Source organism: Martes martes (genome assembly GCF_963455335.1).
Source record: "Martes martes genome assembly, chromosome: 9".
Lineage (NCBI taxonomy): Eukaryota > Metazoa > Chordata > Mammalia > Carnivora > Mustelidae > Martes > Martes martes.
In genome coordinates, this window is record NC_137896.1 from 67,084,225 (window position 1) to 67,099,165 (window position 14,941).

Below are 14,941 nucleotides of genomic sequence, written 5' to 3' on the forward strand. Positions count from 1 at the left end.
CCATTTCCCCATCCCCAGCTGCTGGGAAACACCATTCTTGTGTATTTCTGTGAGATTAATGTTATTAGATTCCATATATAAGTGAGATGATAAGTGACTTTCTCTGCTTGACTTATTTCACTTAGCGTAATGCCCTCAGGGTCCACCATGTTGTACAAATGGCAGGATTTCTTTTTTTTTTTTTTTTTTAATGGTTGAATAATCCATTGTATATATGCACCACACTGAGCCACCCAGGCGCCCCAATGCTGGGACTTTTGAATGCGTTCTAAGAAGCTTCTTGACATTTTATACAAGATTTTGTGTATGTGTATTTTTTCTGGGAAGAGATCTGTAGCTTTCATCAGATACTCAAAAGCATGTGTAAAACTCCCTTCCCCCCAAGAGAAAGGATAAAAAATACTGCTGTGCACATTCTTTGGGGAATCTTCCTCATTCCCTGAAATAAGCACAGAAGTTAGGAATTGAGCTTAAGAGTAGCTTGGCTGTCCTCCTGCCTATGTGTGGCTCAGTGTACTCGAGGAGAGTTTTGCAACAGGTCAATGATTTCCTACTTTGGGGGGTTACACTTAAGTTGTATATATCTGTAAGAGAACATAACATTTATCTAAATCAAAAGCTTCACATTATCAGTTTGGCAACTGATGTTTGCTTTATGATATTTGAAGTCACCCAGCCTAGAGAATATTAGAAAAGGAAGACTGTTCCAGGTGTTGTGGTGCTAAGAGCTTTGTTCTTTTCTCTCTCTCTCTCTTTTTTAAATGATTTTATATGTCTCTTTATGAGAGAGAGTACAAGCAGGGTAAGTGACAGGGAGAGAGAGAAACAGGCTCCCTACTGAGCAGGGAGCCTCCTATGGGACTCAATCCCAGGACCCTGGGATCATGACCTGAGCTGAAGGCAGATGCTTAACTGACTAAGCCACCCAGGCACCCCTCTTCATTCTATAAGAAACTTTGGATGGGGCAACTGGGCGACTCAGGCAGTTAAGTGTCTGCCTTCGGCTTGGGTCATGATCCCATGATTCTGGGATGAAGCCCCTTGTAGGGCTCCCTGCTCAGTGGGGAGTCTGCTTCTGCCCCTACCCTGCTGTGCTTTCTCTCTCGCTCGCTCGCTCACCTTATCTCTCTGTGAAATAAATAAAAATCTTAAAAAAAAAAAAAAAAAGAAAGAAAGAAAGAAAAGAAACATTGGAGACCGCAGGTGTGCCCTAGTCATTAGGAACCTAACTGATCTGAATTTTTCTTAAAAACAACAGAATGGAGCCTCCTGGCTGGCACAGTCAGTGGAGCATGCAACTCTTGATTTCGGGGTTGGGAGTTTGAGCCATATGTTGGGTGCAAAAAAAAAAAAAAAAAAAGGCAGGCATGGCATTTTGCTGAGTTCCATGTAGCTCTTTAGCCTACTGATTGATTGCATGGAGAAAACCAAAACTGAGGTTGACTTCTGGGGAAAGTAAACCAAATGCAGTGTCCTTAAAGACTTTTTATTTATTATTTATTTAAGAGAGAGAGAGAGAAGGCACAAGCAACAGGGAGGGGCAGAGGGAGAATGAGAAGTAGACTCCCTGCCCGGCAGGGAGCCTGATGCGGGGCTCAGTCCCAGGACCCTGAGATCATGACCTGAGGGAAAGGCAGATGCTTATCCCACTGAGCCACCCAGGTGCCCATGTATTGTCCTTAAAAGTAGAATCATAATATAAGAAAATTCTTTCTACGGGCATCTGGGTGGCTCAGTAGGTTAAGTGTCCAACTCTTGGTTTTTGGCTCAGGTCATGATCTCAGGGTCATGAGATCAAACTCCAAGCCATCTATGAAGTGTTGTGTGTGGAGCCTATTTGAGATTGTGTCCCTCTGCCCAAGCCCATCCCCATGTGCACTCCTTTTTAGTATATTAGTATATTGCTAGAAGTTGAGTATGTTCTCCTGCTTTGTTTTTGGCTTTTATTTAAGTCTAGGTTTAAAGTTATTTTAACATTATTCCCGAAAAAAATAAAAGTAAGTTCAGAGACAGCAGGGGGCAGCAACAGTCTAGAAAGCCGACTTGCATCAAGTGCTAGAAACTCTACTCTGAATCATCTTTCTCCTGTAAGGAATAGTTTTTTGAAAAGTATGCTTGGCTTCTATTATTCCTTGTTTTAAAATTAAAACAAAATTTTAATTTTGTTAAAAATTAAAATTTAATTTTAATTAAAATTAAAATTCCTTGTTTTAAAATTAAAACGTTGAGGCAAAACCTAAAATAATGGTGTTGTGCATTTAGGGAAATCTCTGATAATGCTTAAAACAACTCTAAATATCTAGATTATTTTATTGATAAATTTTATTTCAACAGCCATCACACTGAGGCGCATAACTTTTCCTCTTCCCATATCCAATTAATTATGTTTCTGTTTAATTACTTCTTAAAAAATTCATATTTGCTCGTTTCCCTCCTATGGTTCGTGCATCCTCCTCAGTGAGCCCATAGTAATGTTTCCCATCTAATTGTGTCATTTCTTCCCCTTCAGTTCAGAACACAGTAATTACTTACTCTGACCTGTAGGACCAGAGGGGTCTGGTCTAAATTTTAACAGCAAGTAATTATTTACTGACAAATTACCAAGAAGGTTGTGCTCATTTACGGTTCTAGTCACAGGGTTGTTTTGTTTGTTTGTTTGTTTGTTGAGATTTTATCCATTCATTTGCTACAAGAGCACAAGCAAGGGGAGCAGCAGGCAGCGCAAGAGGAAAAAGCAGACTCCCTGCTGAGTAGGGAGCCCAGTGTGGGGCTCCATCCCAGGATCCTGGGATCATGACCTGAGCCAAAGTCAGTTACTTACCTGACTGAGCCACCCAGGCGCCCCTCCAGTCATAAGATTAATAAGAAAATTTCTTTACACGTTCACCAGCACTATTTGCTTTTTATTGTGGTGGTTAGTTAGTATGTTTTAGTGGTTAGTATATCTTGTTGGAAATGTTTAGTGGGATCTGGGTGTAAGATCATTTGGATGGAAGGACAGAGATACAGTCCAGGATGCAGTCTATTGGTCCAAGAATATATACCAAAAGAAAAAGAATTAGAAAATTGCTGTAAGTGATGGGTGAGAGAAAGTAAAAATAATCTTATGAAGTTGGGACAGTAAAGGAAAATTCAGTTTATTCCTGTCTTTTCCTCCTGTGAGTCTTTCTCCTGTGTCTCTCCTTTGTTGTCACACAGAGCCCTGCGCTTCGATCTCTAGGTGTGTGGAACTTTTCCCTCCATACCAATGTTTTGAGACATCAGCTGGGTATCCTGCAATGTAACTTAGCTCTGACATTATTTACCTTGAGATGGCACCACATCCCACAGGTCAAGGGCACAAGTTACCTGTTACAAGCTGGGATTGTCACCTGTTCTTTTGACCCAATTGGCTATAGATCAAAGGTTCCTCTGATACCCACTCCTTGGATTTGCTTAATTTGCTAGAGCAGCTCACAGAAGTCAGGGAAACAAATTCACCAGTTTCATTAAAGGATACAGATGAACAGCCAGATGAAGAGACACATAGGACCAGGTCTGGGAGGGGCAGGAGATACTGTCCTTGGTTTGGGTTGTGTTTACTCAACTTGGAACCTCTCTGAACTCCCTATTACTGAGATTTTATGGGGCTTCCTCAAGCATGCTCAATTGTTAACTTCATTTCTAGTCCCTCTCCTGTCCCTGGAGAATGAAGGGGTAGAGCAAAAGTTCTAGAAGTCAACCCTTTTATTTTAGGTAAACTCTGCCCCAGTGCCAGGCCCAAATTCATAGCCCAGTGATAAAGAGTTGCATGCTTTACTGACATAGCCTTGGCAGGAGCCCCTAGAAGTCACCCTTTTTGAATAAGAGATGCTCCTAGTGTTCTTAATACTTAGGAAATTACAAGGGTTTATAGGAGTTCTGTGCCTGTGTGATGAGTATGTTTTCTATTATCTCACAGGGCCTGCTAGCACAAGTGTAAAATGATACTCAAATATCAGTGGAATCCAAAGAAGAAAACATTGTAGGAAAGAAAAGTACGATTTTGTCAAAATGACAGTAGTAATAAAGGAAAATGAGGGGTGGTGTCAGAGAAAGTATTACTTGCAAGTGGGGGAACTGAGACAAGTGGCTGTGCTTAACAAAAGGGATGACGTGGCTGGAGAAACAGACAAGAGAGGATGAGTGAAGGAAGTGGGCGGGGACCATGAGGAAGCATGAGAGGCCCATACTGCAGAGTGGCTGACAGCAGGGAAAGAAGAGCAGAGATGGCCTTGTGCCCAAGGTCATCATTCAGAGTGGTTTAATCACTTAGCCATTTTACCATGATTCACCTGCACTTCTACTTCTCTTCTTCGTTTAATTTGGGAATTTGTTGGCTCCAGCCTCATATTTGTGTGAACACTTAAACTTTCATTAGGGGTATCTTACCCTCATCTTTTCCACTTACCTGGACTTTTATTTTATTTTTTGTTTCATTTTTTAAAAAGATTTTATTTATTTATTTGAGAGAGAGTGAGCATGAGCAGGGGGAAGGGGAGAAGGAGAAGGAGACTCCCTGCTGAGCAGGGAGCCTGATATGGGGCTCAATCCCAGGACTCAAGGACCATGACCGGAGCCGAAGGCAGATGCCTAACTGACTGAGCCACCCATGTGCCCCTTACCTGGACTTTTAAATACATTTCGTAAATACATTAAAGGGGTCAGGTGAAGCTTAATAGTGCTTAGTCAAACTTCAAGATTGAAATTAATAATACAAAGAATTTATGTAAAATTAATCAAGGAAATGTAGGCATAGAATATATGTTTAAATCTTTGTTAATTGAAACTGATGTCTTTTTATTAGCATTTACCAAAATATTTAATAGAATAAAATGTTAATGCCAGCTGTATAATTAATTTAGACTTCAGGTTGATTTTCGTAGTCATGGACTATTTGAACATTCTGATGTAGCAGACTTGTGACTAGTACCAGGCCTCGACTCTGAGGTTCGTGTCAGTAGGGCATGGCTAAGGAGGCACTTCTGTCTGCTCTCCAGAACTAGACTATAGTTTGTTTTGATTTTAGTGTTACTTGGTCATCTAACTTAATTAGCAGTCACATAGTGGTTTTTTTTTTTAACTTAAATTTTTTTTTTATATCAGTATAGTTGACACACAATGGTACATGAGTTTCAAGGATACAACATAGTAACTCAGCAACTCTGTTTGCTGTTATGCTGTGCTCAAAAGTAGAGCCACAATCTTTCACCCTGAACCCTATGACAGTACCATTGACTAGATTCCCTATACTGTACTTTTCATTCCTGTGACTTATGCATTCCATAACTGGATGCCTGTATCTCCTGCTCCCCTTTACCCATCTCCCCACTTTCCACCCCTCTGGCAACCATCAGTTTGTTCTCAGTTTTTATGGGTCTTTTTCTGCTTTTTGCTTGTTTATTCTTTTGTTTTTTAGATTCCATGTATGAGTGAAATCATATGATTTTTTTCTCAGTCTGACTTATTTCAGTTAGCATAATACCCTCTCAATCCATCCATGTTGTCACAAATAGCAGGATCAATGACTGAGTGATATAATCAGTGTGTATATGTATGTGTATACACCGCATCTTCTTTACTCATTCATCTGTCAGTGGACCCTTAGGTTGCTTCCATATCTTGGTTATTGTAAATAATGCAGTAAATGGAGAGGTACGTGTATCTTTTTCAAATTAGCATGTTTGTTTTCTTTGGGTAAAAAATACCCAGTAGTGGAATTACTGGATCATGTAGTATTTCTGTTTTTAATTTTTTGAGGAGCCTCCATACTGTTTTCCACAATGGCTGCACCAGTTTACATTCCCACCAGCAGAGTGTAAAGGTTCCTTTTCCTCCATATCCTCACTAACATTCGTTATTTCTTGTGTTAGTTATTCTAGCCATTCGTTGGGTGTAAGGTGATACTTCACTGTGCTTTTGATTTGCATTTCCCTGATGATTAATGATACTGAGCATTTTTTCATGTGTCTGTTGGCCATTTCTATGTCTTCTTTGTAAAAGTGTCTATTTAGGTCCTCTACCCATTTTTTAAAAATACTTTTATTAACATAAAATGTATTATTTGCCCCAGGAGTACAGGTCTGTGAATCATCAGGCTTACACATTTCATAGCACTCACCATAGCACATACCCTCCCCGATGTCCATGACCCAACCACCCTCTCCCTACCTCCCCACCCCCCAGCAGCTCTCATTTTGTTTTGTGGGATTAAGAGTCTCTTATGGTTTGTCTCCCTCCCAATCCCGTCTTGTTTCATTTATTCTTTTCCTACCCCCCAAACCCCCCACATTGCATCTCCACTTCCTCATATCAGGGAGATCATATGATAGTTGTCTTTCTCTGATTGACTTATTTCGCTAAGCATAATACCCTCTAGTTCCATCCACGTCGTCGTAAATGCTATGCCTGTTTTTAATCAGAGTTTTTGGTTTTTTTTTGGTCTTGAGTTGTAGAAGTTCTTATTATATATTTTAGATATTAACCTCTTAATGATAACATTACTTGCAAATATCTTCACCCATTCAGTAGGTTGCCCTTTTTTTTTTTTTTTTTTTTTTTTTGAGAGAGAATGAGAGAACATGGCGGGTGAGGGTCAGAGGGAGAAGCAGACTCCCTGCTGAGCAGGGAGCCGATATGGGACCCTACTGGGACTCCAGGATCATGACCTCAGCTGAAGGCAGTCACTTCACCAGCTGAGCCACCCAGGTGCCCGCCATTTTGTTTTGTTGATGGTTTCCTTCACTTCAAAGCTTTTTATTTTGGTATAGTCCCAGTTGACTTTCTCTTTTGTTTCCCTTGCCTTAGGAGACATGGCTAGAAAAAAGTTGCTACAGCCAATGTCAAAGAAATTACTGCCTATGTTTTCTTCTAGGAGTTTTATGGTTTCATGTTTCACAGTTTGGTCTTTAATCCATTTCAAGTTTATTTTTGTGTATGCTGTCAGCAATTTCGAGAAGTTATATATCTTTTAGTGCTTGGCAGTGAATGGCGTTCCTACAGAAATTTTAATTATTTGATTAGTTGGACATTTCATATTTTGATGCACCTAAGAAGCTAACAGTTATTTCCTTGTGTCATATTTGGTGTGCTTGCCACATGAGCATTGTGTGTATCAAAACTAATGACCAGTGATTGCTTCACCAGTCCTGTGATTGCTTCCTTCAATAAGTCATTCATTCGACAGCTAGTTCATTTGTTCCAGGCATAGTTCTAGGAGGTACAACAGTAGATGTGACAGATAATGTCCCTGTTTTTATGGAGGGTCAGCAATACTGGAAGGATAGGGGGAGACAGACAATAAACATGAGTGAACAAGACTTTCAAGTAGTGATAAGTACAGTAAAGGAAGTATAATATATTGATATGATAGAGTGACTTGGCTGGGGCCAGGGAGACACTCGAACTATTGATCAGGGATGGTCTTTCTGGAATTGCTCTCTGAGTTCCACAGCTCGAATGATGATAAGGAGCCAGCTGTTTAAGATCTGGGGGGAGGCTAGTGGAACCAGCTAGTCCAAGTGCTTAAGGCTTGACTTGTTGAAGGAGCAAGGGAAGGCTAGAATGATCAAGCACAAAGATTGAGAATAAGGGCCATGTTAGGAATAGAGGCCAGAGAGGTAAGGCCTGTTTGAGGTTTTTAACTTTCTGTTTGCTGTGGACCCTAAAAAGCCTATGAACCCCTCTTCAGAATAGTGTTTTTAAATGCATAAAATAATACAGACTCGTAGAGGCAGCCAAGTATATTGAAACACACTTACCAAAACATAAAACAAACTTGATAAATACATCCTCTTTATTAATGCATTAAATAACATGATCTGAGTAAAGTTCTACTAAGGTATTAAGTTTCAAACTAACAATGAGTTTGAATGATACTTAAAATCATCTCCGAAACTGTAATAGATATGAAAATATATCTGGGATTTTGTTCGATAACAAAGACGTAGGTACTGGGAATACCACTGTGGTTTATTGCACACATTAATAATAGAAGGAGATGTCACATTCTGGTTAGAGGTTAGAGAAAATGAAGGTAGAATTTGTTTCTTTTCTGTGTTTATGTAGTACTTTGAATTTAAGAGTCTGTAGTCCTTGCGTTAAGACACTAGAAAAGACTGTGTAGGGTTTTCTAGGCTGTGATAACTAGTGAAAAAATGGAGTTTATAAAAAACCAGTTGGTGTCCCTCACTTGATGAATGGATAAATAAAATGTGCTGTATCTGTATAATGCAGTATATTCATCAATAAAAGGGAATGGAGTACTGATGCATGGTGCCACAAGGATGAACCTTGAAAACATTATGCTAAGTAAAAAAAGGCAGTCACAGTATCATATGATCCGTTTACGTGGAATACGCGAATAGGCAAATCTATAATAGAGAGAGTAGGTTATAGGCTGCCTGGACTTGGAGGTGTTGGCAGAAGGTTGGAGGGTAATGGTAAGTTACTGCTGATGGGTACAGGGTTCCCTTTCTCTTCAGGAGCAGTGAGTGTTTGAAAATTGATTGTGGTGGTTGTTTCACAAATCTGTCAATAAATTAAAAACCATTTGATTGTACACGTTAAAATGGAGAGATGTATGGATGTATGGTATATTACATCTCTATTATTTTTAATTTAAAAAACCATAACCATTGGGGGGGGGAACCCGATTGGATATTGGCAGCTGGGGCTCAGTACAAATTATAGGTAGGGGAAAGAATTCTAGATTTTAGTGAGAGTTTGAAGGATAAGGAGCAGGTGAACTCAGAAGGGGCCTATTAGCTCTGAGGATGACAGGTTTTGAAGGTTGTACAGGTATTTCTGTAATAATAAATACCACATGTTTATTCTTAGCAAACTTAACTTTCTTCAGTGTTGTGTGCTGAAAAACATAACAACTTACAGGGAAAAAAGGGGGAATTTAGGTAGACCTCAAAATACATGAAAATTTTGAAATGATTACTAGCAAAAGCATTAGTAAATTTTAATAGAACAGTAGCTTGCATACATTTTCCATTGCTTTGTACCTAGCATGAGCATCAGGTGATTCTTTGCATGCAGCCTTAAAGTCTTGGGTTCTTGTTCCTCCTTTGAGATGCCTTGTAAGGCTGTTTGCTTCTAAAAAAGGTCAGTTTCATGAAAGTTAAACATCTGAACCAGGGTACAGAATTTAGTTTAAAAAAAAAAATTCTTTTAAACACCAGCAGATGTTTTTGTTCTTTTCATCTATACTCTGCTTTTCTTGGTATCTTAGCATAGTGGTAAGTACACTGGCCATTGGGCCAATTACTCCGAGGTCTTCATATATGGCTAAGTTTACTCTGAAAGCTTGCCCTTGATCACTTAAAAACATTAGTGGGCTAGGAAAAAATCATTTGTGAACCAGTGCCACCTCCTCACCTTGCTTCCATCATTCTCCTATTTACCAATAATGTATGAGCTAGTTAATTCAGAATAAGGAACCAGGCGTTGAAGCACAACAGACACTATGTGGGCAAAGTGTTCTTTATAGACTGTCTAAATAATGTTTCACACATATGTACTATTTTCTAAATATGTGTAGATGCTGTTGTGATTAATAAAAGATTAATTCTTGCAGTAATATTGCTGACTTCATAGTAGCTTTTCATCGTTTTCTCAATCAAGAGCTATTGCTACTTTTAGAAAAGATAAGAAACTCTTGCTTTGGAGCAAAATGCAGTAGGCTAGAGATCACTTGCAGAATTCTTGTAAAAGAATTTATTGGAGGTCAGAAAAAAAAATACTTGCAATGTAACCAGTAACAATACATGGTAACCGTAGCTGAGCTCCTGTTAATTGTCAAGCATATTATATTAAGTGTTAATGTAGAGTTATCTCATTTATTCCTCTTCTGGGTCGCTGTTGTCATTACTCCCGTTGACAAGGCAAAGGGGCTCAGAGTAACGTGCTCCAGTTCACAGAGCCAGTAGGTAGCAGAGTTCGGGTTGACACCCAGGTCTGTACCTCATGCCTTTCACACTGTAGACTCTGTTGCTTCACTTACTTGTTCTCATATAATTCCGCAGCTTGTGCTCTTAAATAACATCAAGTAAAGTGCCAGTGTAAATACTTGGCTTGATTTAACCTTTGTTAATTGGAACACTGTATTATTAGTGGAAATTAGGGATATAAGGTAAGTTAGAGGCATTTTATTTTAATGACTTTGACTTTGGGTTATTAAATCTGCAGAGAAATACAGTTCATTTAGTTGTAATTAATTTCATGTTTCTGCATCTCTAGTGCTCCTTATGAAGGAGATTACAGACAGGCAGGGGAGGCAGTGTTTTATTAGGAAGCATTGCGTGCCAGACTATCTCCCTTCCTATAAAATAAATATTAAACACATTTCAATTAAAATACAGGAGTAAATAGTAACTTTGGAGACCGGCTGCACTTTTTTTGGGATCAAATGCTGTTTGTTATCTGAGATGAATTTTATTTACTATTTTTTGCTCTCTTTTAGGAAAACACCAGAGTTTATTGTTGGCCATTTTTGTCACTCCTCTTATTGATCTTCGTTCTGATTTCTCCAAATTTCAGGAAATGATAGAAACAACTTTAGATATGGATCAGGTATGTAATCTACTCTTGAATTCAAGCAGCAAAGTATTTTTGAAATGAGTGTCAGAAAACTTTTCAGAGTTTTTTTTTTTCTTTAGTATTTGATTTTGGTATTTTTGTGAGGCACCTTTGAGACCATGGATGTAAGATTAATTGATGGGGCGAGTTTGTTGCTTTTTTAAAAATAACAGGTGTTTGGGGCGCCTGGGTGGCTCAATGGGTTAAAGCCTCTGCCTTCGGCTCAGGTCATGATCCCAGGGTCCTGGGATCAAGCCCCACATCGGGCTCTCTGCTCAGCAGGGAGCCTGCCCCCCCCCCGCCCCCTCCTGCCTGTCTACTTGTGAGCTCTCTCTGTCAAATAAATAAATAAAATCTTAAAAAAAAAAAACAGTTGTTTTAGTGGATGAATAAAGATTAATAGGAAATGGCTGGCCTGGTTGACAGGCATAACTGGCCTGGTTAAAGGAAATCTCACAAGTAAAAGATTCCACATATGCAAGCCGAGTTCTGTTTTAATTTCAAAAGAGAAGGAAAATTGTAGTCACTGGAAAAGAGACGAAGATAAAGGTAAATGTGGAACACATGAGAATGCAACTTCTCCTTTGTTTATTTTTCATGTAGGAAAGTCTTCGGGGGAAAAGATTAGAATATGTGTGTATTTCCTAAATAGTTGCTGATATAACCGAAAAGTTAACCATTCTCTAAATACTGTTTAGTTCCAAATTTCTTGTTAGGTGAGAAGAGCATTTAGGGTGTAAGAAGCGATCTATATCCTCAGGTTTTTAACAGTGTTAAGCAGTAATTTTATATACAAATACAAAATGGGAATAGTTTCTGAAATAGCTAAAAATATCCTTGTATGAAAGTTAATTTGAAAGTGAAGTTTATGGAATGGTAAATTTTACTGTCAAAAGTTTGTTTATAGAACAAATTTAATATGGGACCATTACATGTAATGTTTTTCAATTTTTCAATTTTTAAAAACAATATCTTTAAAATTTTCTACACTAAATTTTCTGTCAAAAATGATCATGCAGGGGCGCCTGGGTGGCTCAGTGGGTTAAAGCCTCTGCCTTCAGCTCAGGTCATGATCCCAGGGTCCTGGGATCGAGCCCCGCATCAGGCTCCCTGCTCACCAGGGAGCCTGCTGCCTTCTCTCTCCCTGTCTGCCTCTCTGCCTACTTGTGATCTCTGTCTGTCAAATAAATAAATAAAATCTTAAAAAAAAAAAAAGATCATGCAGAGAATATGTGCTCTCACAATATTTGTATTAAGGTAATAGTTTGGTTTGCTAATTGTTAGATTCTTTGCATTTTTAATAACTGGATTTGAGTTAGTTTGCCCTATGAGACGTGGATTTATTTTGCTTTCACTGGATTGTTACCCCAGGGTTATAACAGTTAAGCCTCATTTACTGTGTGCTCTTTGGATTTAGAAGTCCATGCATATGTGTATGTAAGTATAGATCCTTTACTCTCCTGGTACTGTTTTGTCAGTGATAGCTCCAGGCAGCCAAAACACTTGCATTGTTCAACCCTCATTTGGGAAAACTTGCATTTTAGCTATTGTTACCTCTGTCATGTTGCTATTAATGGAATGATTTTAGGTGTACAACTTTCAGATAAGTGCGGGGCAGAAATGATGCTCACAGACATGTGATACTGGAACCACCACTGCCATCAGGAGCTGAGGATGTGACGTTACCCCTGATGGGGCAGAGTTGGATATTTGTAAATGGTCTTTATTTTTTCGGGGCGAAGGGACAAGCACACTCCTCACTGAGGACCCTGAACTGAAATCAGGAGGCAGATGCTTAACTGACTGAGCTACCCACATGCTTCTGTAAACATTCGTTAAGTGAAAGCATGTAAAGGTATAGTTCTTGGTGGTTAATAAAAACTGTCTTAAATAGGGAGGTGGGAAGGCAAGAATCAGAGTGTTCCATTGTCTCCACAGCTTAACTTTCCTGAAATACTGCAGTTGATTTTGCCTTTTGTGGCCAACTTTATTCTTCTAAAAGTTGCCATGCTTTAATATTGTGGGTCTCAAATATAAACATGTATCAGAACCACCTGGTGGGCTTGCTATAAAACAGATTGCTGGGCTCCATCCCTAGAGTGAGAATCGTTCAGTCTGGGGTGAGGCTAGAGAATTTGCATTTCTCACATGTACCCAGATGCTGTTGCTTGTCTGGCAACCACACTTTGAGAATTTATAAAATAAATCACTCCTAATAAATTAGAAATGCAATCATTTTTCAAAGTGAGAATGAGCTCGTGATTTCTTTTCACCGCTGCAAGTGCTGCGGTCTTGGGCAGTCACTGGGCATTATCTGGCCAGAAGTTGGTGTGTATAAATTGAGAATGTTGAAGAGTTTCTTAAAATTTATAGCCCCTATGTAAATGTATAGATCTTCTGTTGAAGACCCCATGCATCTGCCTTTTTATCTGGGTCATCACGTTCATAGCCTGCCCAATAGATGCGGAGACCCTGCCTAATAGGACCTCTCTTCTCCCTCTCCCGCTCTGGGACATGAAAAGCTGTCTTATGCAGTAAGCAGATTGTTTGCATTATACATAAAATATTAGCCACTACTATGATAATTACAAAAAGTAGCAGGATGATAAAAGGTTGGATACTTTCGCTTCATATTATGCATTTGATTTACTCCTTCCCCACCTTCTGGCCTGCCTTCCCTCCTGTCGTGCAGTATTTTGACTGCATAGATCCAGCCCTTGGGATACATACTGGCAGCAGATAAGCCAAAATGATGATGTACCAAAATGCCAGAATTGAATCTTTAAAGTGTTTTCTTTATTTGAAGCTTTTCTGCTCGTAAAGTTTAACACCTACTATTGGAACAAGTGAAACAAAATGATACGAAGAAGTATAGAGGCAAAAGTTGACCATTCTTCCCTCTTCAGATGAACAATGTTGGCAGTCTGGTCTGCTTCCTCCAGCTCCATTATACTAACTTTCCTTATTGTGGGTTAAGATTTTTTACTTTGATCTGAAATACTTGACACGTATCTGTTAAACTAAACTATACTGTGACCGTAAAATAGTAGTGTTAATTCTCAATGCTATAGAATTAGAGTGTTGTAAAATTTTGTGTCTGGGAAGAGTGGATTTTAGGAAGGCAGGCAGTGCAATTATATGGATATAGACTGGAAAAGAAGAGGTTATTTGTCCTAATTTCATTGCTGTCACTTAAAATTTTAACAAACCTTGATTTCTTTTTTTTTTTTTTTAAGATTTTATTTATTTACTTGACAGACAGAGATCACAGGTAGGCAGAGAGGCAGGCAGAGAGAGAGAAGGAAGCAGGCTCCCTGCTGAGCAGAGAGCCCAGTGCAGGCTCGATCCCAGGACCCTGGGATCATGACCTGAGCCGAAGGCAGAGGCTTTAACCCACTGAGCCACCCAGGTGCCCCAAACCTTGATTTCTTGATCTGAAAGTAGAACATTAAGTTCTTTGTAGGGGAAGAAAAAATTTTTTTCTGTTCTCTTCTGTTCATTGTTTGGAGCTCTGCTAATTAAACTGATAAACAGATTAGCAAGAGGACAGATTTTTGAGTTCACAGAAAAATGTGACTCAAGAGGCTGTTAGAATTTGGGGCTTATATACTATTGCTTGGGGAATAGGAGAGGAGGAAAAAGAGCACTTAGGGGAAAACAAGTGACTTTTAGGAGTGATTTATGATAATTTTGACTTCCTTGGTTGTGAAACTCCCTGGGAGGGGATTTACAACAACAGTTCTTTGGGGAGTTTCTGCTTTTAGGGAGATAAGAGAGTTCAGAAACAAAGTCTATTCTCGGATGCTTTCATCTTGGAGTAATTTTTATGCCACTGTGACATATTCTGGACCCCTCATCAACATTAACTACTATGTCAATAAGATATGAGTTGTGGATCCCACCCCACCCCCACTAGACTGTTTGAGGTTAAACTCAGTATCAGTTAGGACTGTTTATTTTGCACATAACTTGAACCTCAGTACACCCTGGTGTATGAAATTAGAAGTCTAGAAATAGGGTTAGCTTTAATTTAGAGTTGCTTAATCCAGCAGCTCAATGACACCATCCAACGGACCTAATTTCTCGATCTTTTCTTTGTGATTTGAATTTCAGCTTAACTCTTGCTGGTTCCTCTTTGGTCCTAGGTTGGCTGCCTATCAGTAGCAATTCATGCAACATTCCAAGGAAGAGTCCTGCAGGTTGCTTTGATGGGGCCATTTAAGCGGTGATTGTGGCCAGGGATATAGAATGATGTGGGCCTAAGACAACTGGGGGGTGGTTGGTATCCCTCTGTTGGAGATAGACAAATGTGAGAGCACTACTGGAAAGGGGGAAGAAG

The 14,941-nt window shown here is 39.3% G+C and overlaps 1 protein-coding gene across 1 annotated transcript in view; it reads left to right on the plus strand.

Moving 5' to 3' along the window:
• Positions 1–14,941, plus strand: part of MSH2 (mutS homolog 2) — a 76,871-nt gene that overhangs the window by 36,138 nt on the left and 25,792 nt on the right. The window contains exon 8 of the mRNA XM_080813519.1: positions 10,487–10,596. Within this exon, the coding sequence (XP_080669645.1) occupies positions 10,487–10,596 (110 nt within the window). The remainder of the gene's footprint in view (positions 1–10,486; positions 10,597–14,941) is intronic.